At 40.6% G+C, this 24795-nt stretch overlaps 3 protein-coding genes across 3 annotated transcripts; 1 reads left to right on the forward strand and 2 right to left on the reverse strand.

Moving 5' to 3' along the window:
* The first annotated feature begins 469 nt into the window (after positions 1–469).
* Positions 470–4673, forward strand: brms1 (BRMS1 transcriptional repressor and anoikis regulator). Its single transcript, XM_054601540.1, has 10 exons — positions 470–588; positions 2193–2415; positions 2509–2599; positions 2732–2859; positions 3243–3322; positions 3435–3531; positions 3767–3853; positions 3968–4032; positions 4216–4255; positions 4350–4673. Exons 2-10 carry the CDS (start codon positions 2199–2201, stop codon positions 4355–4357), a joined length of 813 nt encoding a protein of 270 aa, XP_054457515.1. The 5' UTR covers positions 470–588; positions 2193–2198; the 3' UTR covers positions 4358–4673.
* A 4806-nt stretch (positions 4674–9479) lies between these two features.
* tmem179ba (transmembrane protein 179Ba) lies at positions 9480–14724 on the reverse strand. Its single transcript, XM_054601487.1, has 5 exons — positions 14567–14724; positions 13260–13456; positions 11669–11806; positions 11358–11436; positions 9480–10858 (listed from the first exon to the last, which is right to left on the reverse strand). The coding sequence occupies exons 1-5, from the start codon at positions 14660–14662 to the stop codon at positions 10697–10699; spliced, it is 672 nt and encodes a 223-aa protein (XP_054457462.1). The 5' UTR covers positions 14663–14724; the 3' UTR covers positions 9480–10696.
* Positions 14725–16799: 2075 nt separating this feature from the next.
* prox3 (prospero homeobox 3) lies at positions 16800–24771 on the reverse strand. Its single transcript, XM_054601601.1, has 6 exons — positions 24698–24771; positions 22658–24519; positions 22441–22548; positions 21210–21322; positions 20706–20811; positions 16800–18931 (listed from the first exon to the last, which is right to left on the reverse strand). The coding sequence occupies exons 2-6, from the start codon at positions 24515–24517 to the stop codon at positions 18758–18760; spliced, it is 2361 nt and encodes a 786-aa protein (XP_054457576.1). The 5' UTR covers positions 24518–24519; positions 24698–24771; the 3' UTR covers positions 16800–18757.
* Between the last annotated feature and the right edge of the window lie 24 nt (positions 24772–24795).

Genomic DNA, 24795 nt, shown 5'->3' on the forward strand with positions numbered 1-24795 from the left:
TCATTCAATGATTTTTCTTTATTTTTATTTTTTTCTTCATTGTAGATTAATATTGAAGACATCCAAACTATGAAGGAACACATATGGAATGATGTGGTAAACAAACAAAATGCTCAACAAACCAGAATATGTTTTATATTTTAGATTCTTCAAAGTAGTTGAATGAGAAGGTGTGTCCAAACTGTTGACTGGTACTGTATATTATTATATAATACGATATTATATTATATTATATCAGATTGTATTATGTTTGTGTTATTGAGATTGAAAAAAGGAAGATGCGCGGTATTTTTATCAGGTCCATCCTATTGGTTGATTCCGATAGTGAGCAGCACTAAGCTGGATTATGATTGGCCCTCTAAACCTGCTCCAGCATTCTGATTGGACAGGCGACGTTCGGGGCTGTCGCTTCTGTCGGTCATTCCGACTTCTACATGACAGCGCTGATTGGTTGAATTTACGTGTTGTAGAGTCCGGCAAAGTGTCGAACTGAAGACTGAAGTGAAGAGGAAGTACTTTTTTTTAATTTTAGAAATGGAAATATAGAAAATGATACTTTAACTTCCAGCTGCCGAGCAGAGGGAGAAGGTGAGCAGACTCCGTATCTGTTGACAGACAGCACCGCCCGCCTACATGGAGGGATAACCTTAGTAGTTAATCCATGCACAGTTGGGAGATGTGGTCAGGATGAATGCTACCCTTTCGCGGTCCTTTAACCTACTTTTTTTGGCATTAAACGCAGATTATATTGTTAACTACCAAACAACTAATGGAGAACATGTCCGAGAATGAATCAACTTGGACGGTGTCGGCAGTGAGAGGAGCAGGCAGTCATTTCCTCGCTGTGTGGTTTCAATTGTTAGCTCTGATGCACTTGACTTCTCTGTGCTTTTTGTGCCGGTAATCTCACATGAAAAGGCAACAACAACGTGGTTACATTCATTTGGGGCTGTCAGTAAAACGACGTGAGGTTTAGCAGGCTCCAGACTCACTTCGGGTGGTTATTTTTTTAAGTCTAAACAGCCGTCGAGTTCATAACGTTTACCGATTTACTGTATGACATCACGGAAGCCACCAGTGGTCAAGAGAGACTCACCGGGAAACAGCACATCCGGTAGGGTAACAAAATAAAAGCCCTAATGATGAACGTAGGAAAAGTTTCCAGGATATGAACAGTTCAGACTCCATTTGTTGTTATTTTCCACAACGCGTTCCTAGCAGCAGTGTAAGGTGAATTATTTAAATAGTTTCCCTTTTCCCCCCTTTACACCAAGCACAATCGTACAATTTCCCGTCTTGTGCTGTGTTTCTTTAGTTTGCTTGACAGATCTCCGGAAGCGATACAGTAGCTCGATGAGCCCGGGGGCTTCCCACTGTTATCCTATTCAAAGTATTTTCTATCTGCACAGTGGAGTACAATCCACAACTACACCACCAACAAGTCTCTCTTTTAACACCAGAGTTGTATAATGTATCCACTTTGTCTCCTTTCTGTCGCTTACTATAATTGCCACCCATCTGGAGTGTCGTCATTCGTCAATATCGCCCATATTGAGCAAAATAACACAAGAGAATGATGTCAGTGTGCAGAAGAAGTGAGAGCTAACATAGACATTTCAAACCTACAAACTCACAATATTTCCAAATTTAGTTATTCAGTATTTTAAATTTAAGCGAATTTACTTCTGTAGTAGTGGATGCATAAGATGTTTTGTTTATACCAAATATTGCAATTGGGATATTTATGACAATAAGCATTTTAACATGTTTCTTTTTTCAAATTAGGACATAAAAAAGCTAAACAAAATGATGTTGAAAATATGATATAAATCAGTCAAGATTCAGTTTATTCAATTTAAGTTATTGTCTGCAACACCTTTGCAGTCATTCTTAAGAAAAAAACTAAATCAATCAAAATAATAAGTGTAATATGAAACCATTTTACTAAGAATAATTAGACTATTAGTGGTGTTACAAGAGACCTGGCCATCATTCAACAAATTATAAAAAAATGTGTAAAAAAAATGAACAAACATCAGAACACATGAGTGACCCAGTGTACCAAATGATAATCACTGATCCATGAAACAGCTCAGGAAGAGAAGGAGAGCATCGATTTGGTTGACTTTTAAACCTTTACCCAGACACACTGTGGTATACTCTGTGTGTGTGTGTGTCTGTATGTTTCTCAGCCAGCCATGCCCGCCCAACCCCCTGTGAGGGAGCCGGAGGAGGAGATGGAGGCAGAAGGAGAGTCCCAACTCCCTGAGGCCAACGGAGAGGTGGAGCAACTGAGAGAGGATGAAAGAGGAGGTGGAAGAGGAGACGAGACCATGGAGGACAGTGCAGAGGAGCGGGATAGCGACTTGGAGGATAGTGAAGAGGAGGAAGAGGAGGAGGAAGAGGAGAGTTCAGGTAAAATCTATGTGCTCTGCTATGTTGTTGTCTGATTGAATTGCAATGTCACTTTTTTCATTGTTTCCGTCTCTCTCCCTGTCCTCTGTGAAGAGATGGACGATGAAGACTGTGAGCGGAGGAGAGGAGAATGTCTAGATGAGATGCTGGATCTGGAAAAACAATTTCAGGAGCTGAAGGATAAGTAAGTGGAAAAAGGAGGGGTGAAAAAACTTGACACTGCGTCCTCCTGGTGTGATTTTGAAATCATCTCAATCATAAGGAGAATGTAGGAAAAAACAAACAAGGAAAGACTGACTTCACCCTGTGATTGCAGGTTGTTCCGGGAGCGGCAGAACCAGATGAAAGTGAAGCTGGACGAGGTGCTGACAGGGAAGGCTGGAGAATACAGAGAACCACTGGTTGCACTACAGGAAAGCATGCAGATACGAACACAAGTGGCTGGTCAGTAATACACACAAGGAATATGATTAGCTTGGATATGAAACAGCTTGCTCTTTTCTCTCTTCTTCTCACTTTGACAACAGTGGAATGATGTTCAAATGATGCACACAATATGTGCCAATATTAATTGTCAACATGTGTTTTCAAGCAGACATAATTGTGTTTAGGGTATAGATATTTGTTTTCTCAATTTAATTCAATGTGGCTTTCTTGGCATGAAAGTTGAAAATAATGTTGCCAAAGCATCAAATAACAAAAAAAAAAAGTTCTAGTATTAATATATTAACACAAAACTATCATATAAAAAAGGTATATTTTGAAAATGTACCTTGTTAGTGACACAACATAATCTAAAAGGCACCACCCTCTGTCTTTCACTGCAGGAGTGTACAGAGAGCTGTGTCTACAGGTGATTAAACACAAGTACGAGTGTGAACAACAAGGAGCAAAGCAGCACCTGGAGGTAATACACACACAAACACAGTATGTACTGCATACGGACACTCGTACAATGGTATTGGAGAAAATCACTGTAAACCTAAAACTGTGTATGGCTTTATGTTTGTGGGTTACAGAGTGAGCGGGCGTTGCTGTTTGATGCCATGAAGACCGAACTGCTGGAGAAGATAAGAAGACTGGAGGAGGACAGACAGAATAAAGACATCACCTCAGGTACAGCTAAAGTTTCAGCATCAGTATTAGTCTTGTTGATTTAGGGAACAAAATCTACTGCACTTTAACTGCCATTATTAATGGTTGCACAATGGCTGAAAACTAGACTGTGGTTACATACTTTCTGCAAAGTTACGAGATAATAATCACTACGCTCTAGACTTATCTTTTCAGAAGAAATAAATATAAACAGTGGTACAAGTTATGTAATGAAATATATTTTTTCTTATTCCAGAGTGGAGTGATGAGAAGGGCAAGAAGTGTAAAAGAAAGAACCTGCTGGGTGGGTCGGAGAGGAAAAAGAAAGTAGCTCTGGTTTCAGGTAAAACTTAACCTTTACTTATTCATTTGTCAACTGTCTACATCATCATTCTACTTTAAGCTCTTATGCTGACACAAGCACTATGTCGAGACCAACTCCCTCTCCGTCTCACAGGGCCTTTCATCGTCTACATGTTGAGAGACATCGACATCCTTGAAGACTGGACTGCTATCAAGAAGGTAAAAAATGAGTCGCTAATTCAGCTCCCACTTTTCTCAGCCATTGCACTTCAATCTAATTTCAGTATTGACATTACACTAAATTAAGGTGAATAATTGACTCCTTGTCAATGCTACATACACAACTACTAGTAGCTATAGTTACAGATATTTGGGGTAAATTTGTCTCTGTGTGCTCTTCAGGCCAAAGCAGCACTGTCACCATTAAAGAAGAAAGTTGAAAGTGAGTCTGCCTGTCACCTATTTGCATAAATACCCAAACTCCATGCTGGTGGGAGATTTTTTTCCCTGTAAGCCATTCTCTTTTTGTCTTTCAGAACGGTGATAATAGGAGGATCTTACTGAAGACCAGTGGCGAAAACCAAACTACACACACACACACACACACACACACACACACACACACACACACACACACACACACACACACACACACACACACCATTCCCAGCTACTTCCACTAACGGTTTTGTCTCCTCGAGACCCAAAAGATTGTTGTGTTGTTATTTTCCGTGCTTTTGACCCCGGCAACCAACCACCCGACTGTTTGTTTGTTATCTATTGCTATTTAAAATACGTTCTTAATGATGTGACAACCATGTATTTATAGAATGATTTATAACGGTAAATTAAATTTTAATCTTTTGTGACACAATGTCTGTGTTATTGCAAGAGTTTCCTACTCCAGGTTTTATGATTGTACACACACACGCATAAAATGTACTGTAAAAAAACAAACTGTCCACAGCCAGGATTTTACAATTACTGACGTCATCACCCACCTAAAAAACTACCTAACCACAGTACATGTTTGGAGTCTGAAAGACATTGACAATGTGTGACCAAACCATTAGTCTGACAATAGAGGAGGACAGGCTGAGCTGTGATTGTGACGATGGAGCTGTAGAGACATTTACATTTCATCATGTCAAAACTACAGAAATATTAAGGAGTCATTCTTTCCAAAGATTGAGAAAATGTACCTGACGTATGACAGAAAGGGAGACATCACCCCTCATTCTGGAGGGGAAAAAAAACGTGCAGTGTTGACTATTTATCTGGAGTGATTCAGGGGGTTATTGAAGGATACACTGTGTCTGACCATCATTCTGTGAGTCTCGTGCTTCTCTTTAAACATCCACCGTCTCCTCCTCCATCTGATCCAGGTTCTCTGCTCGTTCATTCTCAATACACATTATTACCAGTCCACCCAGCCCCTCTGTTCCCACTATAACCAGTCTCTATAATCACAACAGCACGGATCTCCCGTTGTAGCATGTAGCATGTTAGCTAGACTCAGCTTACACCTGTACCTGCACGGGTGTGTCTGACCTGAGTCACTTAGCGTGCTCACCTGGTACTGCATTAAAACAGTGATTTATTAAAGCAAATACAACCTTTTTTTTTTTTTTTTAATGCGCCATGCTACAATAATGCTAACCACAACCCACAAGACGTGATCTTTAATATGACTGCGGTCATGTTCTTTTTTTATTCTATATTCATAAACTGCTAGGATCGGCTGGCCCCCCTACCGAGGCCATTGAATGAAGGCTAAGGTGTATGACGCATGCGCAGTGCAGTAACTGGAGCTGAGACGTTGGAGGGTAATAACACATGGCGCTGTAATTAAAGGTGTCCGTTCAGGCGCTGTCTAGGTATGATCAGCCTGACAGAATTCGAGTAAGCTCGTATTGATGGTGGCCAATGTACAATAGGACGTTTTCAATTAGAAAGTATTTGTTTATGGTCTCTTATTGAATATCTTTTCATGCAAAACTTTGAATTCTTACCCATAAAGCAGGCTACCATGACACCCTCCCTGCAGACGCCTGAGTGACATGAATCAGTGCAGACCAGATTTCACTGCGCATGTGTGCTACCCATAGACTGTAGTTTGTACCCTATGATATTAGCAATGATATGTCTTCCATCTCTGTCAAATACTCCACATGGATAAGGGTAGCGTTGACTGCATTGGTGCAACTCTCACTGCACCTATTTTCTGTTTTTTTCGGCCAGAATACTGGACTTACAGCCATCATGTGGCATGAAACATTTCAAATGAATATTACACTATTGCTCCATGTCTGCCAGATGTGTAACAAGACAATTGTTTGCTAGAAATGTGTGTTTACAACTTATTTCTGCCACCCTGAAGTGGCCAAAATTGTTTTAAATTAGGTTTAAACAGGCACACTATGACTAGCTGTGCCACATGTCATAGCTAGGCACAGATACAAGCACTGGGTGAGAATATCAACTTTTGAGGTGGAATTCTTCATGTAAGCTGAAAGGAAAATGTGGATAGAAAGGGACTAATAATTGGTTTCAAGCATTAATCTCTTGAAAAATACAAATTAACCAAATTCCCTTGCAAATGTAATATTAAGTTAAATTACATCATACAGTAGAATAGTATATCTGGAGAAAAAAAAGACTAGTTCTGTATAATTTTCTCTGAGCTGAATATTCTGGTTTCTTCACTCATCATCACCACTTGAAGTTCTTCAGGCACATCGAGTGGCGGCAGGATTTTCTAAACAGTGAGTATGCAGAAATGGTTCTTCATTATCCCAGGCTGGCTGTAGCATCTCAAACTAAATTCTCAGTAGTATGGTTTCTCTCCTGTGTGAATTATTTGATGCATCTTGAGACATATGTGGCGAAGCTCTTCCAGCAGAGCTCAAAGTGTTACTGTTTTTGTAGCACGAGTGTAGCTTTTGCCCACCGACACATTGGTGGGATTTCAACTTTGCCATCAAAGTGATGTCTTAATAGTGAGTTTGCTATTGGTGTACCATTTGCCTTTTTCACACAGGCTGCATTGGTATGGTTTCTCTCCTTTCTGAGAGAACCCATCTGGCTTCGGTTGAGAGAGCTGGCTGAAGCTCTTCTTTTAGAAGCTGCAGTTGTAGGGTTTCTCCCCCTTATGGATGCTGGTGTGTCCTCTGCTGCAGTACTAGGCTAATACTGTTCCCCAAATGGTCACATTGGTACAGCTTCTTTACTGTTTGAGCATTATGTTATTTTGTTACTGATGGCAGTAGAACGGCTACTTAAGAAGATCAAAGAGACAACCATGACAGGAGGAGAAATCATTCACAATAGAGAAACAATGTTTCTTCAACCAAATCAATAAATGTGGGACAGAGACAGCATTTATGCTCCAGAACAGCAAGAGGCAAGCATGTATTTGGATGTGGTTTATTTGACATGAGGAAAGGGATTACATTATTGTACATATTTACATGTGTATCTGTTTCACATGCATCAAAAGCTAAGAAGAAAGAGAAAGAACTGTCAGTATAGATAAAGTGCTTTTTTTCCTCTCATTGCGCAGACAAAGCAAAAATTCAAAGAGCTATCCTAAACAATATTCTGCCCTAAACTATATCGGCATCTATTTAAATTGACACCAAATTTCAAGTACAGATATTAAGTTGGTGCTGGGTGCAAAATGCAACTTATTCCGCTCTTTCTTGACTCTCTCTTCTTGTTTCCTTCCTGAACTTTCCCCCCCTCATCCAGTGGTTTCAATGGGAGCCTGCGTAACAGTTCATCACATCACTATCGCTTTCTTCCTCGTGCCCTCACAGGTGCTTGCTGAGTTTACGCGCCTGCCTCTCCCTGGCTTCGAAGGCCGCTTTGGTGTCCAGCAGCTCGTCCAGCTGCCGGCGTATTTGGGCCATGTCGAGCTGTGCGGACTGGCACTGCTCCCTCAGGGAGGCCGACTCCACCCTCAGCTGCGTGGCGGCCACGGAGAGATGCTCGCTGCGTTCGCGGCACTGCATCTGCATCCTCTTGGCGTCGGTCAGGAGGGACTCCACGCTCACCACCACTGATTCACACTGATTGACAGACATGTTCTGGACGGAGATAGAGGGATGGGTGGAGGTCAGAGGTCATTACAATGAATTAGACATTTAACAAGGATTATCTCACAGGCTTTTAAGCAGTCAGATGCTTGAAAACTGACTTAAAATATGTCATGTTATGATTCTGTTCTCTGATTTGGCGGTAAACTACAGTTATCCTGCCAAAAAATCAGATGATGTGAACCAATAGCTCGCAGTCAGAAGTCCAGCACAGATCACCAGGTTTTAAACAGAACATTTGATCTGTCGAGAGTGAAGTAGCTTAAAGAGGCTTATCACGGCTTAGCTCAGTCTACAGTGGCCACTGCTCTTCTGTGCTTCTCTTTTAGCCCTATCCTACCATCAGTCTCTATCTATAATTTATTCACTCTGCTTTGTTTTTCCTTTCGTATCCACACAGCTTATTTTTTTTCTAATCAGTACCCCATATAACAGCCAAATAGGATTAGAAAAAGGTCTTACCATACACTCCAAAGTCAAATTAATCACAAGCTTTGTGGATTTCTTCTGAGAATCGAGTGTGAGAAAGTCCTCAACGTTCTCCAGAGTTCTCTCTCTTCTCAGTTGTCCCTTTTTTCAGTCTCAGACAGTAACTCTAGGTGACTTACAGAACCCGTGAAGTTCTTCCCCTCAAATTCTGTCACCCTCTTCCTTGTCCTGTCTCTCCTTTCTCTCTTTCTCTCCTCAGTGAACTTTGTCTTCTACCTCAGGGATCAAGACAGGTCAGTTAATCCACAGAGATTAGACAGTTAAGGAAAGAGACGAGGAGTCATGTTGTAATAGCAGGACTAAGATGTCTACTTTGATTTGTTATGTAATTGATGGTAACACTGGCTTTTACATTGTTCTGTTTCAGAATAAGAAATTCAGTTGTTTTGTTGTTGTTGTTGTTGTTGTTGTTGTTGTTTATTTAGAAATATCTTGAGTCTGGTGTCCAATTGTTCTATATTCAGGGTGTGCACTTACAGTATGCCATAATTCAATACCAGTGCAAAAAATATATATGTATATTTATAATGTTTTTTTGGAACAATAATGCAAATATAATTATAAGGGCTGACTTTATTTTTTGGGCTTGCTAATATAGGCCAATCTTGCCACGTGTAGTAAAACTGATGCTAATCATTAATAAATATCAGTCAGGCAGGTTTAGCTGTCTTGCAAAAAATGAAGACAAGCTGACAAACTGTTAGACTTTAGGCTTTTCCAAACATGCTTCTAAAGGATGGGGAAAGGGCAAAAGTAAGCTTCATGCACTCTGTTTTGTCATAAATCCCTATTGTTTATTATTTGGATGGGTGGCAGAATAAATACAGCGTTTTTATTTTATCAGTACTCTTAAAACTATGCATCCCTTCATAGCCAGGATAATAAGAGTATGTCTCATCACACAATGTACAACTTTATCTAGATACTCTGATTGCCTCTGTTATTATCAAACTATTCTCCATTAAAACATGAGACAAGTCATTAAAAACGTATCTCTGGTACAAGTGAGTACTTGTTATTGACCAGCAGAGGGAGACACAGTTCAACACTAATACATTAACAGAAAACACATTTGGCTCATTGTGTTTTAACTCTTTGGTTTATTGGTTTAAAAAGTAGCCACACCATGTGTCAAGTAGCATCACTAGAAACTAAGTGGTTCATATCTTGACATTCAAGCTCTTTATTACATTACATTACATTACAGTCATTTAGCAGACGCTTTTATCCAAAGCGACTTACAGGAAGTGTATTCAACATAGGTATTCAAGAGAACTACTAGTCACCAGAAGTCATAAGTGCATCTCCTTTCTTAAACAATCATCTTAAAGCATAAACCAGAGCAAAAGTACAGTGCAGAGGCAAATTACTACGAAAACACAAGCACATAGGATCAGATTAAAGTATTTAATGGCCACTTGTGATTGAGACTGGACTGGATATCAGATGTAACAGTTAGACTGGGAGCATATATGTCATACTTTAAATAAAAAATCCTCTTGGTTTATTGTTCAAATTATGTAACAGAATGTTGTTCCTGCCCGTCGAGCTGTAACAAGTGTTCTTTATGCAGTGTTTCTTTTTTTTACATAGTTAGACTGAACTATCTAAGATCGCATGACAAACACTTTGAGACTAAATGAAGAGAAGTGACAATTGGCCTAAATGTAAAATGAAATAATTAATCATGAATAAAAGAATAAAGATACAGAAGTAAAACTGGTGGGCACATAGTAGAAATACAAAATGCAAACTTCTCAAGGGGTAAAAAAAAAAAGCTTTGACCACCATGTTAATACTTTGTCTGTTTACAAAGGAAAAATCCTCCAGTAACATCAAAAAAACTAAATCTAAACACATTTATTAAATTAGAAAAAATGCCTGCAATAAACACTCTTGGGATGTAAACTGAAACACCATGTAAATGAAGAAATACACACGTCTGTGATCCAATAGTCAAGACATTTGACGTGGCTTCTGTGAATAGATGTGGTAAACTTTGGATCATGTGGTCGGGCAGATTATGGATATGGTTATGAATACCTCAGTACCTGATGAGGTGGTTGAGTTGTTAAGGCGATGGATTGCTATTCCATTCCAACACCAAACAGCGAATAGTGATTATCTCAAACTACTGATTAACTTCATATAATATCTTACAGAATGTGTTTTAGGAATATAGGAAACACAACTAAATGTATTTACCCTTTGCCAAATCTACTCCTATATTATCATGTTGTGCTCGTGTATGTGTTTTTGTAAGTCAGCTGTGTCACCCGTCCTTCACTGTGGCTTTGCTAGTGGAAAAATGGCACCGTCTCAGCAGCGTCGGCGAAAAGCCCTCCGGCCGGCCCTCCATAGTCTCCTGAAATAATCTTTAACTCTGAACCTTGACACCTCTGAAGGATCACCAGCACCCCGATGACGAGCCAGAGGAAGAAGTTGACCCACAATGCCGTCTGAGAGGGGAGTCAGGGGGGAGACAAGACAGGACACACGAGACGGACATGAAGCTCTTTCATCTGAGTCTGACCAGTTAGTGATACACAAACCCTCTACATGTAGATATTGACTAAGTGATACTTTATAGCAGCCGCCACTATATCAGCAAGCTCTTTGAAGCATTTATGCTTTTTTTATGGATATTTCAAGAAAGAACAATAATGCTGACTCAATCAGTTGCTCTAAATGAGAAGGTTTAGCAGCTGTGTTTAATTCATTCACACATCTTTAAAATAAAATGAAAATGTTGCTGTATATAAATAAAACGAACGTTTGGGGTTTGCAGCTATAGCTCCTTTACTCATAATTTACATGAAAATATTGTAAATGTCAATTTTTCCTAGTTCGTAATCCCAGTAGATTGGATATGTTGACTGTTACATGAATTTAGTTAGCAGAACTGGGTATTGTATCCATTCTAGACAAAAAACCAAACACTGAATGAAGCCTACAGACCTCGGCTTTGTATAGACTGTTGTAGAATCTTCCCCCTCTAAGTGGACTGACCCATTTTCTAGTCTGGGCCTCTTCACAGCTTGAGAGACAGAAATAAATGACATGTTAGAAAGTTACAGATATTTAAGTTGAATTAAATAGGTGTTAAAAGTAGCTAAGAGGAGAATTTTTAGCAGCCAAAACTCCATCAAAATCATCAAGAAATGTTAAACATCCACTTAGATTTAAAAGTTATAGATTAAGTGAGCCATTGGTATATATATATATTTTATATGCCTAGGGAAAACAGAGTATGTGTGTGTGTTTGCCACCTGGTGATGTTATGAACGGTCTGTGTGACCGAGTTGCAGAGCGACTCCCGTCCGATCTTCACCATGCAGCCCGTGATGAGCAGGAAGAACAGGAAGAAGATGCTCACAGCTAGAATCAGGCTCAACCACATGCGCTCCCTGTGGAGAGCAGAATAAACAGAGAGAGCGTGAGCACCGCTGGAAGCTTTTCTCTTTTTTTGTTGTTGAAGCGATGGAAAAGAAAATAGAGGAAAATTAGAGGGTTATTTCAACATCTGAACATATGAGGAAACGACGTCAAACTCACACGTGACTGTGTTACAACAACAAACCTGTGACCCGTGTGCTCTTTTTGATCAGTTTTCTGAAATCTAGTTAGTGTTTTCCGTCTCCTCACCCGCTCTGCAGCCTGCACTGTTAGACCAGCTTCAAAGATGCTATTCGGTCTGTAAAACTCGCAGTGAAAGTCTGGGTTGAGTTTGTCACGCTAATAAAGAATACGACTCTGGAGTAGAGATGGACAATGTACTGGCCAATATAAGATTTAACAAGCAGTATTACTGGAAGTCCAGCTTTATCTTTAATGCTGATAGTGTGGCCAGTTGTGCTATTGCTAGAATTGTGTCATTTTTGGAAACAATCTACAAAGTGTTTTTGTGCGGCTGCATGTCTTTTGTACATGAATTTGTAATTAAAAAAAAAAATGTATAAGATAAGATAAGATAAGATAAGATAATCCTTTATTAGTCCCGCAGCGGGGAAATTTGCAGGCTTACAGCAGCATAGAGTTAAAGTGCACACAAGAGACATAGTAGAAGAAAGACAAGATAAAAAAAAAAAAATGAAAAAAAAAAAAAAAAAGTATTATAAATAAGCAATAAAAACAGTAGAAAAACACAATAACTGAAATATAATATTTACAGACAGAAAAAAAAAACTATTTTAACTATTATTGCACAGTGTTTTTATTGTCATGTTTTTATTGTCATGTGTCATGTGGTCTGCTGGGAGCAGAGCTGGTTGTGTAACCTGACAGCAGCAGGAAGGAAGGACCTGCGGTACCTCTCCTTCACACACCGGGGGTGAAGCAGCCGGTGGCTGAAGGAGCTGCACAGAGCTGCCAGGGTGTCCTGCATGGGGTGAGAGGTGTTGTTCATCAGGGATGACAGCTTGGCCATCACCCTCCTGTCTCCCACCACCTCCACCGTATCCAGTGGACACCCCAGCACACTGCTGGCCTTCCTGCACACCTGAAGTGGCTTAAATGTTTGGGAAAATACCATATGGGATATTGTTATCAGCTTTTAAATCATATTGCTTTGCTATTTTAAGTGGAAGCATTGACTAGTGCCAAATATAAAATTTGCATCAGCTTATATTCCTGTGTGTGATCATTGAGTTAATTATACCTATACTTTCAGTCTAAAAGTCAGCCTTTAAAACGTTGATATAACACTAGTTGAACAACTGAGTTAAAGTTGTCTAAAAGCTGTGTAACATAAGCTCTCATAAGGGTTTCCAAACAGTAAAGTAGAGTTATAAAGTAAGTTGTACGTTTTTAAATCAATTTCTGTTTACATCCCGCACAAAAAGACAAAAATGTGCCGTTTACCTTTTGATTTCCCCTTCCATGCAGAAAGTGTACAGCAAGTACAGAGACAGGGAGAAACACAGCACTGCCACCATCACTGATATGGTCGACACAAAGTAGCACACAGACAAGGAGCTGGACGACTCGATCCCAATAAGGTCTGCTGTAACATTGTAGTTGACAAGTCCATAAAGCATACACCGGCCTCCAAAGTTACCCTGAGGGACAGAGATTTGAATTTACAATTTAAATTTCATTTAATGTACATGTCGGCTCATAATGTCCTTTTCATTACACATTGTTTTAATAACTTCACCTCCCTTACTGGTAGAATTTGCAACAACTAAATAGAAAAAACACACACGTGAACTGCATTACATTACATTACATTACAGTCATTTAGCAGACGCTTTTATCCAAAGCGACTTACAGGAAGTGTATTCAACATAGGTATTCAAGAGAACTACTAGTCACCAGAAGTCATAAGTGCATCTCCTTTCTTAAACAAGCATCTTAAAGCATAAGCCAGAGCAAAAGTATAGTGCAGAGGCAGATTACTATGAAAACAATAATTGCAACAGACTAATACGAATATAATAAGTGCTACAAACTACTACGAATAGGATAAGTGCAGTAAACAAATACAAATTCAATAAGTGCAGCAAATACAAATACAGTAAGTGCAACAACTAATACGAATGCAATAAGTGCTACGAGGAAGGCTCAGGGTAGTACTTCTTGACTGCAGCATCTGACTTGTGTAAAGAAGTGGAGAGAATAATTGGGCACGAGGCCCATTCGGTCACATGATGAGAACGGCGCACATCAACTGTTACGCGCATATTTTAAAGTGCACACATTTCCTGGTTAATCGAAAGTGAGAAAGTGGAGTTTGGGGCCTGAAAATGAATGTTATATTTTTACTGCGCATTTGAATAGAAGTGGAATGAAATAAATGAGTCCATACTGGTGTTGTTGTTTCTGCAGCCTCATCCGGTGTGTTTGATTGAGGGGAAACATTCACGATGCAACACTTTGGGATGTTTATCTCAAAAGGTAAATACAAAGAGGCGTGTCCATAGGGAGGAAATCAAGAGAAATTAAAGTGCGTGTGTTTTTAACATGTGGTTTTGACACTTACTAATACGTAATAGTTAGGGGAATAATTACACTGTATAACATACATTTATTTTAAAATCGTTTTATAATTATATAAATTAAATAATCTTTGGTGAACTTGAAACTTTAAGCACACCCTGAAGAGCACTGAGATTAAAAAGAAGCACATGGATGAGGCTAATTATTTCATTTCTTGGAAAACATGTCACCTGGACTATGGTGATGGAGGCGGCGGTGATGATCCCACAGACGAAGCCGCTGACGTACAGACCGATCTCCAGCAGCAGCAGCCCCGCTAACGCCATCGTCCTCCGGTCCTCCGGTGCTACGGCCAGGCTCCTGTTCGGGGGAAACCACCATGAAGGCAGCGCCAGTCAATTAAATATACATCCGGGGACATGCGTCTTTCAAAATAAAGTCCTAGATTTACGCACGCAGTCGCGTCGGTTACTGGCTTGAGGTAAGGTAAACATTAATAACCATTTATTGAAGAATGAGTAATAGAAACAGCCAGGGCAATCAATTTAAATCTACATTAAATCTTCATAGTGTGACAGAAAGCAAACAGAATTGTGATAAATACAAAAATAAAACTTTGTCATATGTTTGCTTATATATATGACAAAGTTTTTTTTATTTTTGTATTGATCACAATTCTGTTTGCTTTCTGTCACACTATGAAGATTTAATATCAGTGAATTAAAAAAAAGGTTGATATCATATTTGTATCCGCCACAACTCACCTGCCTCTTCTTTGTGCAAATGTGTAACAAATGCAACGCTTAAACTTTGAAGCCCAAACGGGTTGATATCCGGCGTTATTGTGGCTCTTTTTGTTCAGCTTCACTCAACTCAGCCCGTCTGATTCCCTCCTGTTTGACTTCCACTCATCTACTGCTCCTCTCAGGCTCCTCCGGACAGGCTCGTCCGCTTATAAAGGCGTAAAACATGGTTTATTTGTCACACTGATGGGTTGTGGAACTTTAACACTGGTTGTCATTCAGAACAATTTTCTTCGGGTCAGGAGCAGGTTTCAAAACTTAACTCTGTGGGAAGCAGAAAAAAAAGGGGATGATGAATCTGCTTTTTATTAATGTAAATGAAAAACGATCCCACTATAAATCCTATAATCCATGATGATGAATTAGTGGCATTGTTATGCACATGTAGTTTGTGTGTTACCTCAACTACAGTAGTTTATCAGGTGGCGAGACTTAGTCAAAGTTTGAGCTACTTTTGGATGAAGTGTGTGTGTGTGTGTGTGTGTGTGTGTGTGTGTGTGTGTGTGTGTGTGTGTGTGTGTGTGTGTGTGTGTTCACCCCTAATGCTTAATCAAACCTTGTGACTTGTGTCATATGACCATGCATTTCTGATACATGTTACACAACTTTGAGGTGTGTTAGATTCCCTGCTGTAGAAATACTAATCCCAGACGCATATCCAAACCCACAGGGAACGTGTTACAATAGATGTTTTTACGTGGTTTGTTTTCTTATAGTCAAGAGAGACTTGTCATATTGTGAAAAAAGGGTCTGCAAGTGAAGTCAAGCTAGATGGAGTTTCCCTTCAGAGCTAATCACTTTTAGCTTCATGTGATTTACATAAATACAGTCTGTAGCTAAGCTTGAAATTGTTTTCCACTTCTGTGTCAGACGGCTACAAATGCTGTGTGCTGTGAGGATTTCTATTAAAAGTGTGAGAAGCATTCTTGTTGTGGTGCATTCCCAATTCCACAGCTGCAATTGATTTGTCCAGAGGGGAAGCATACCGTGTAATGCCACAGTACTAATCAAAGGGGCCATTTTATTTGACAGCATCAGTAACAGCCTGGTGACTGGTGTCACACAGCCATTACAGATCTTAATTCATAAATAGATAACAGCGAATAATAGCAAGAACGTGTTGATAATTAACGGCTGACACAGAAAATCCAAAAAATAAATTAGTTATGGGACATTTGCATGTATATCTATGTTCTGTGTCTATTGTGACCAAGTGCAACTTCTTGCTTCAAAATGCCAAACTAAAAACTAGTATGTGGAGCATTCATCTCGGCGTAACCAGGTCCAGCTCGTTAGTCAAAAAACAGGAGCTTTGTCTGCGAGACTTGTGGTTTGGATACATATCTAGCATACCGGATAAACTGTGTGTGTGTGTGTGTTTGTGTGTGTGCGCTGTCTCAGGTGGTTAGACTTAGTCCAGGGCTGAGCCTCTTTCAAAGCCATCATCCAAGTATTAGAGTCAGTGAGAATGTGTGCATGTGTGTGTTTTGGTGTTGTTAGATTAAAGGCTGAATTATGATGGTATTAGTGTTGGCTACCAGGACCGGCACACCAGAGTGAGAGAGAGAGAGAGAGAGAGAGAGCTTGTGTATGTGGTCTATGTGTGTGTGTTTGTGTGTGTGAATGCAGACATCACAACACAAGCCTGGTATCACTTTAATTCACTGATAAGTTTAAACACCAAAATCACAAAAGTCTGTGTGAGGCACAGATCTAAATATGTACAATATGAAAGTGAAACCAATAAAAGCAACCAGAGAAAAAGATTACAATACAAATGTAATGCAAATATAGGAAACATGCACTTGAAAACACATCACAAATATTTGACATATCTGGGCTCGGTCTCACAGAGGTGTGATTAAGCCAGAGGAGGACTTTATCTGGAGCTGTCAATCAACATCTTTATGAACAGAAACCCAAGTTTCCTCCAGATAAAAGAGTCATGATATACAGTAGATCGAATGAAAGTTTCTGCAATACCTCTGGGAAACGAATGTTGATATATACTAACTGTACAACTTAAGTATTTAGTTTAGCATCACATTAAAGGAATACAAAAACAGAAGTAAATATTTCAACAATAACAGTACGTCAAGGAAACAAAAAAACATTAATTTAAATATTTTAAATTCAATATATTGTCCCTCTTTGCAGAATTTTAATTACATTTTGATTACATTGTGCCATCATGTACAAAAGTGATGTTATAATTCAATATTGAACAAAGAGATGGCTATACAGGCAAAAAGAAATCCACTGACTGAAACCATTGCCCTGGTAGTTTTCTAAAAAAGGGCAACTTCATTTTTAAAAACTTACAATTAAATGTTTTTTTTTTTTTAAATAACCAAAAAGTTACAATATACTATTAACAATAATTATGATTGGTCCTCACGTTTTCTTTAAAGATTTATAAGCCTGATTTCTTAAGTGGATATAAAAAACAACGAGGGGATTAATGCAAACATGACAGCTTTCTGTTTGTGGAGGAGAAATAGAGAGAAGCTTCCACACAGCCAGGGAAAATGTATTTAAAATGTAAAAGCTGTGGGGAGCAATGAACAAAACAGGTACTTCTGACGCTCCAGAGAAGCCCACACTCAAGGCAACAATAACCGTTTCTAGCAAACAATCAAATCTAATGTAAAACTGTGAACACCCCTGAGGGAGAGCAGCATTGAAATGTTTGGGTGTGATAGCTGGGTGCCATTTGTGCACAATTACTAATGATTGCACTGCAGTATTACTGCTTTCTCTTAAAAAAAAGGAACCATGAAGCAGGGTTTTTAACAGTAGCAACACTGCTCTCTGCTCACAGTGAAAGATGATGTGATGATGAAAAAAAAGAAACTCAGGTTGCGGTCTCTTTGTCATCTGGAACATTTTATATATCATATTATAGTAAATGATGTAAGTGTCCGGGGCCCATGCTTGGTAAACAGTTGTCAGCAGTACATTTAATAACTGAGCAGATGCATAGAATTATTTTTTTGTGCATCTATATTTTCAGTGAATGAGGGATTCGAGCCAGGGCGCGGTGCTTAAAACGGTAGTCATCTCACGGTAACACGCCGTACACAGCAAGTATGCAAATGTCCATGACATTGTTACTAAAGCCAGTCACTCAGTCTATTCCATCTCTGTGGCTGCAGCAACTTAGCTTTTCATGACAGTTTTATCAAACCTGTGTAGCAGCACTGTGATTTCAGGAGTCGGCTGACTGGTGAGGAATGTTTGGAGAGGGAATTCCTGCTCTGTCCAGTTTAAATTCAATAGTACGGTCACGTTCCTCGATAAGTGCAGTCACAAGACTCTTATCACTGCTCTGCTATGTGTGTGTGTGTGTGTGTGTGTGTGTGTGTGTCTGTCCATTTGAGCATGTATGTTTCCCTGCACACTACGTGAAACAGAATACATCTAAAATTCTCTTCTTCTTTTTTTTGGAATGAATTATGAATGAACCGAATAGTAGAAATGACTGGATTTCCTCATACCAGTTCTCTCAGTGTGGAATTGTACAGTTTGGGAATGCTTTGATAAAATCCCTTTCTTTCAGTGAGTTTGTGTTTTGTGCATGCATGTGTATACTTGTACCAGATGAAAGTGATTCGCTTATCAGCCAACAGGACAGCCAGGCAGTCTGAAGGCATCTGGAACAGGACTGTCAAGCTTACAGATAATTTTATATATCCCTTTCTTCCAGCAGGGATCGCTGTCTCTCCCAGTCCAAATGGCTGAGTAAAACTCCCTCAGAGCCACGTCTGACACCTCGATAAACCTCTCTGGCACCTGCAGACAGAAATGTGAATGTTAAGGGATACAATACTTCAGAATATGCCTTGATAATTCCCTGACTGTCCTGTTTTGGTCTAAATGTGAACGTTCAATCAACGTCTTCAAATAGTCGGTGAAAAAACTTTCACTTTTAAACCAATTTTTAACCAATTTTGAACGTCTTTTCACCGGCCATAGTCGTTTTTTAAACTTCTTTTCAACAGAAAATTGCTCACTGGGTGTTCTATAAAGCGTCACAGTTAGACATGTCTGTGATGAAGCATTCACAATACCTTGGCCCTGGTACTGTAAAAGTGAGGTATTTAAGGTTATTAATTACACCTGTGCTCGTCCTGCTGTATGACATGTCAAAATGTCTGCAGCATAGCTCCCAGTTTCAACCCGGGCAGAAGACTAATCAGCTAAGTCATCTAAAAACGCCTCTGTAGTGAAAGGAGCACAGTCTCTAACGGCTGCATTTATTCAAATTCAGAGTGAGCTGACTGAATTCTGTTTCTAGCAATACAGAGGCCATACTGGCTAAATATTTTCAATCATAAGGTTTTTCACGGAAATCAGATTTCTTGTACATAACACGTGTTGTCGTCGGTCTCTTAATTGAAAAGAATATCTGCATGTTAATGATTAGCTTGGGAGTCTATCATTACTATACTCATAATAGTGTAAAAATCTTAAAATACCACACAACCATGTTGACATAAACTGATATTAAGAGAAAATCCACAAAGGAGTAATGTTTCTTACCTTTGTGGAAATGTAATTGATGATATTATAATTATTTACTACTATTATTTTTATTATTGCATTCCTGTTGATTCTATTCATTCCTGTACTATAATGATTCCTCATTGAATCGCCATCTTAATACAATATATATAACCAAATAGCTTAGTTGGTTAGTTAGCTTAGTCTTTTATTTCTCGATATGACTACTTCATCCAGAATTAGAGAAATTAGTCGTGTGGAAGCGGGCAAACAGGGAAGTGTGTATTCACCATGTCAAAAAAGCCCCTACAAAATGTATGCAAACTATAGCATGCATCTGAGGAGTTTCACAAACACTGTCAGCGAGAGTAAAAATAACTAATAAGAAAATGCCCTTCCTTTGCAAATAGTGTAAATCGTAACATTAGGGTGCACACATGCATGTACACAGATTACCAAGAATTACTGATAGTTGAAAGACATACATATATCAAACAGATTTAAACAAAGATAAGCTCTTTGACAGTAATGATTTAAGACTAATAAAACACAACAACATACGTTTCCATTCCATTCCCTTGAAATAATACAATAGGAGATAAAAACGAATGTGTATGTTTGTGGAAATAAATCCTCACTGTAGTTAGTTGAAAACTAAATAATAATAAGGTGCTATAATCTGATAACCATTTTTTTTTTTTTTTATCTTGTTGGTGTAACAATCTTTAACAAGGCATTCTCTGACATCAACTATGTCGCACAGCTTTCTATCTGACAGACAGAGCACAAGCCTGCATTGGACAAACAAAGGACACGTCATTATAGACAGCAGCTAGAGTTGGAGATGTGTATCCTATTTGTTTTTTTATACATTATGCAACAGTGATGCTATAACATCACAGAAAATCCTCAAACATAATTGCCATTGAAGACAACTTGAAGAAATCAGACTTGAGGTCCCCAATCTCTAAAAGAATTAACACACCATGCTTTCACTACACTTTAAAGTATTAAAGCACCGCCCATGGAGTAAAGATGGTGCATATTGACACACTCCTCTTACCTGGTAGACGTTACTTTTATTGTAGTGCATGTTCAGGATGCGGTAAAGCTCTGTATCACGGCCCACTCGCAGCTGATTCTCTCTGCCCAGACGAGGTGCACCATCCCTGGATCACACAGACAGACAAACACACTCGTTTTAATGTCATCATTTTCAAAAGAATCCAAGACATTCACTTGTAGTATCTGTAGTCAACTATAATTGGTATTACTAGTATTATTTTTGACAATCCACCTCCTGAATCGTTTCTGGGGTTGATTATGTTCAATAAGCTATTCCTAACAGTCCAGATTTTGTGCAATGCATGCACTGTGGCAGATTTTGACCACTCATACTGAAATATCTATGGCCATTACAAACACACTCATGTTTATGATGCATAAATCAGTGTCAGCTAATGTCAAGGATTCCGTGGCCGCATGCTCCTATGAAACCCCGGTCAAACAATGGAAGTTTATGCAGCAGAATGAGTTTAACGAGAAGCCGTGCCAACTAAATACCAACCGGGTGAGAGCCTCGCGGACGGCCTGTCGTGCGAAGCGCTCCATCTGGATGTAGAAGAACTCTCTGAAGTTACTGAACCATTTAATCATCTGGGAGGTCACACAGCGGTTAAACTGGACAGTGGACAGGAAGACAGCAGGACAGGATGTGAGCAAGTGAGGACAAAAACGCAAGAGGTGCTTATTAGATGACATCATTTAACACTCATAATCATATAAACTAAATGAACTTCAAAGAGAGCTATTAGTTAGTAGCTCAAAGAAAGAGAGACATTGTTTTGGTGCTTTATATTTATAACGGAAAGTGTAAATACTCACATATTACAATCATAATAATATACGAGAACAACATTTCTCTCTTTGGATTGTAATTGGTTAAAGAAATAAAAGCCCCTTTAGCATAGTCTTTTGACCACAATACCACATTGTTTACCAATTATTGGCTTATTACAGATATTTTAATATCAACAGACTGAAATTACAGTTAATCTTTTTTTCAAAAGGTGAAGGGCTTTTAAAAAATAACAGTTTGTTTGTTTGACCTTAAACTTTTCTTTTCAAAATTTTAAGTATTGTTGTTGTCTTTCGTCTTTTATTATTCATGCTAATTAAATCACACTGTAACACTTGCTCAGTGTATTTCTTTCATGATAAAATTTGAGTGATCCTTTGGATTAGATCATTTCATCAAATCGGTCTTTGCTCTACCTCCAGTTTAGAGCTCAGTTTGGCAGTTCTGACTAAAGAACTGCCTTCACTTTGATATTTTTCTTATTGAGAGTATCATCACTGGTTATGGAGGTATGTCCTTTGAAGCTAATATAAATATATAGACTTCTGTAGGTTGCATAAACAAACTGTTCCTTTTTTTGTAAAATTTCCTAAATGTTATGTTACTTTATACTTTCACTTCACTACATTTCAGAGGGAAATACTTTAAAGTATTTTTTACTTTGCAGATGAGGATTATAAAATCTCTTTTTAAAAAAATGCAGTATGCATTGCAGTAAATTAAACCACTCAATAATATAGGACGTTGTTCAACTGTAAAATATTCTCCCTCAGTATATTTTTGTTGTAACACTTTAATGACCAAACTTAAGTGATCATTTCCATAAAATAATTTAATTTCAATGGTAAAGTCACTTGTGTTTAAACATGAATATCGCCTGATATGTCATAATCAGCGATGTCAAAAGCCTGGATCCAGCTCTGTGATGGGGAACACACACCTTGACATCAGGGAAGTACGTCTTGAGCGTGTTGGAGCTGGGATAGCGTGCGTAGAAGAACATGAGCTTGGCTTTCTTCAGATGGCAGGGAGACAAGCCCTCCTGGGTGTAAACATGAGGCCAGTTAAGGAGATACATAAGTCCTTTTACACACACACTCATGAACAAACACACATCCCTCCCTCATTCCTCCCCCCCCTTGCCGACAAAAGGATATTCCCCCAGCAGTCAGGTAGAGCTCTCCTCCGTCCATCCCTCCTCCTCTCATCCCCCCGTCTCCCCGCATCCCTCTCTCTCTGCCTCCGTGAGCGTGGCGCACAAGGGACGGGTCCAGGTGACCGAGCAAGGGGAGCGGTGGGAAAGAGGGGTGAGATGAGGGGTGAGACGAGAACTCCAGGAAGGGGTCGGAGTTCAAGTAGTCCTTGCGGGACGGAGGGAGGTGGGGCAGCTGAGGGTGGTGGAGAGAGCGAGAGAAGAGCTGCTGCATGGAGTAGTGGAGAAGGGGGAGAGGGAGCGGGGGAGGAGGCGGGGGAGGAGGAGGCGGGGGCGCGGGGAAGGAGGACGAGGAGGAAGAAGAGGAGGAGGAGGACGTGTGGAAGGAGGCGGAGAGGTCCTTGGGTTGTGAAGCGGGAGGCAGGAGGGGCGGGTGAGAAAGGGGAGGAGGGCGAGGAAGAGAAGGGTGATGAAGGGAGAGGTTCGGATGAGAGGGGTTGAGGTGAGCAGGAAGAGGCGGGCCGAGGAGTGGGTGGGCTTTTCGTATGTCAGGTGACCTTTGGACAACCAATGGCATCGCCATATCTGACGGTTCAGGCAGGTGGGGCTGTCCCGGAGGCGGGACGTTGTCGTTGCTCCTCTTTTGGACCTGCTTCTCTCTTTCTCCATCCTGCCTTCCCGTCTTTTCCTCCTTACCTCTCACTTTATCCTCCCCTCTTCCTCTCGTTAGTAGTCCCATCCACAACCCCCTCTCCCTCCCGACGTCGTTCCCCGCGTCAGACGGGAGGAAAGAGATGGCAGCGGGAGGAGAGGAAGGAGTGACGTCTGTCATCTCGGTGTAAAGGCGGAGAACTCGGTCTATGACTCGAGCAACGGCGCTGCCCAACTCCACCTTCAGCGCCTGAGCAAACTTCTGCCCCCCCTCCTCGCCCTCGTCTTCTATCACGCTATGCCAATCCCCCCTCACCAGCCCGCCACAATCCAACCACAACCCTGCTCCCTCCATCACGCCCTCCAAGTGCAACCCTCCTCCTCTTCCTCTCTCTCTCCTCCCTTCTCTGTCTTTTTGCCTCTCCTCCCTCTGTTTGTGGAAGTTGTCAAAAGGGGAAACCGATAGAAGGGAGAAAGTTTCCTTTTCCATCTCTCCACCATCGATGTCCTCTTCATCATACAACCCTTCTGTGATGTCCTCCTCCTCCATCATCCCAGCATCCCCTTCTCCTCCATCTCCTCCTTCTCTGTTTCTGCACCGCATCTCCTTCTCCTCCTCTGCCATGTGCTTTTCTCCAAAAGCCCTCCACACCTTCTCCTGCAGGGCCTGCAGTCTCTCTCGTGCCTCCTCCAGCTGTTCTTTCAGTTCCTCCTTCTCTCTTCTCTTCCCCTCCCTCCCTCCCTCGCGCCTCCTGCTTCCCTCCTCAGCCTCTACATCTCTTGGTCGGCTCTCCAGCTTCATCCTCTTCACTTTCAAGACGTCCTGACTCCACTCGGCGGCGAGGGCGGCATCGCTGTGCCTCTTCTTAACCCCCAGCAGGCTGTCCTCTCCCTCCCTCACTCTGTCCTCCCCTCCTTCCATCCCTTGCTCCACCTGTCCATCCCTCTCTCCTCTGTCTTCCTCCAAATCTCTGTCTTCCAGGTGTCTGTGTGCGCTCAGGTTTGTGTTGAGTTGCCCTCCAATCCTCCTGGGGGCTCCCCCTGGCTGGAGGAGGTGGTGGATGAGGGGGAATCCGGGGGGTCTAAAGGCTGGAGAAGGGCGACCGGCACTGGGCTGAGGGTGAACTCCAGGGAGATCCGTAGAGCTTTGAGTGGGAGCGAATGCGTGCATCTCGGGAACAGAGTCATCGAAAAGATTGGTGGGGGAATCCATCACTGGAGAGACAGAGAAGGATGGAGACAGACAGAACTAGTGTTTATGTTCATGTTTTGGCTGTTTTGCATAAGAAGGGCGTAGACTAGAGAGAAACTGGGGAACAATGCATGATATTAGGACAATGCAGAGCACTTGTGAGGACACCATGGTGACAAATGAATAGATGCTTCCCCTTACCTGGACAGCAAAACAGGTAACCGGCCTGTCACAGGCCACAGCCACTTCCACTTGGAATAACAATGAGCTGCGACGTCCTTGCATAGAGCTGCAAAATA

The sequence above is a fragment of the Anoplopoma fimbria genome, chromosome 7 (genome assembly GCF_027596085.1).
Source record: "Anoplopoma fimbria isolate UVic2021 breed Golden Eagle Sablefish chromosome 7, Afim_UVic_2022, whole genome shotgun sequence".
Classification (NCBI taxonomy): Eukaryota; Metazoa; Chordata; class Actinopteri; order Perciformes; family Anoplopomatidae; genus Anoplopoma; species Anoplopoma fimbria.

Bases quoted from the DNA above. Each gene is read 5' to 3' on its own strand.
- brms1 (XM_054601540.1), top strand. From the start codon at position 2,199: ATGCCCGCCCAACCCCCTGTGAGGGAGCCGGAGGAGGAGATGGAGGCA. The intron at 3,532-3,766 runs GTACAGCTAAAG...TTCTTATTCCAG, and splicing joins GAATAAAGACATCACCTCAG to AGTGGAGTGATGAGAAGGGC. The intron at 3,854-3,967 runs GTAAAACTTAAC...TCCGTCTCACAG, and splicing joins GAAAGTAGCTCTGGTTTCAG to GGCCTTTCATCGTCTACATG.
- tmem179ba (XM_054601487.1), bottom strand. From the start codon at position 14,662: ATGGCGTTAGCGGGGCTGCTGCTGCTGGAGATCGGTCTGTACGTCAGC. The intron at 11,807-13,259 runs GTAAACGGCACA...TGCTCTCCACAG, and splicing joins ATGGAAGGGGAAATCAAAAG to GGAGCGCATGTGGTTGAGCC. The intron at 10,859-11,357 runs GTCTGTAGGCTT...CTCCCCTCTCAG, and splicing joins ACAGTCTATACAAAGCCGAG to ACGGCATTGTGGGTCAACTT.
- prox3 (XM_054601601.1), bottom strand. From the start codon at position 24,517: ATGGATTCCCCCACCAATCTTTTCGATGACTCTGTTCCCGAGATGCAC. The intron at 22,549-22,657 runs ATATCCTTTTGT...CCTCATGTTTAC, and splicing joins TCTACCTGACTGCTGGGGGA to ACCCAGGAGGGCTTGTCTCC. The intron at 20,812-21,209 runs GTTGGTATTTAG...TGTGTGATCCAG, and splicing joins GTCCGCGAGGCTCTCACCCG to GGATGGTGCACCTCGTCTGG.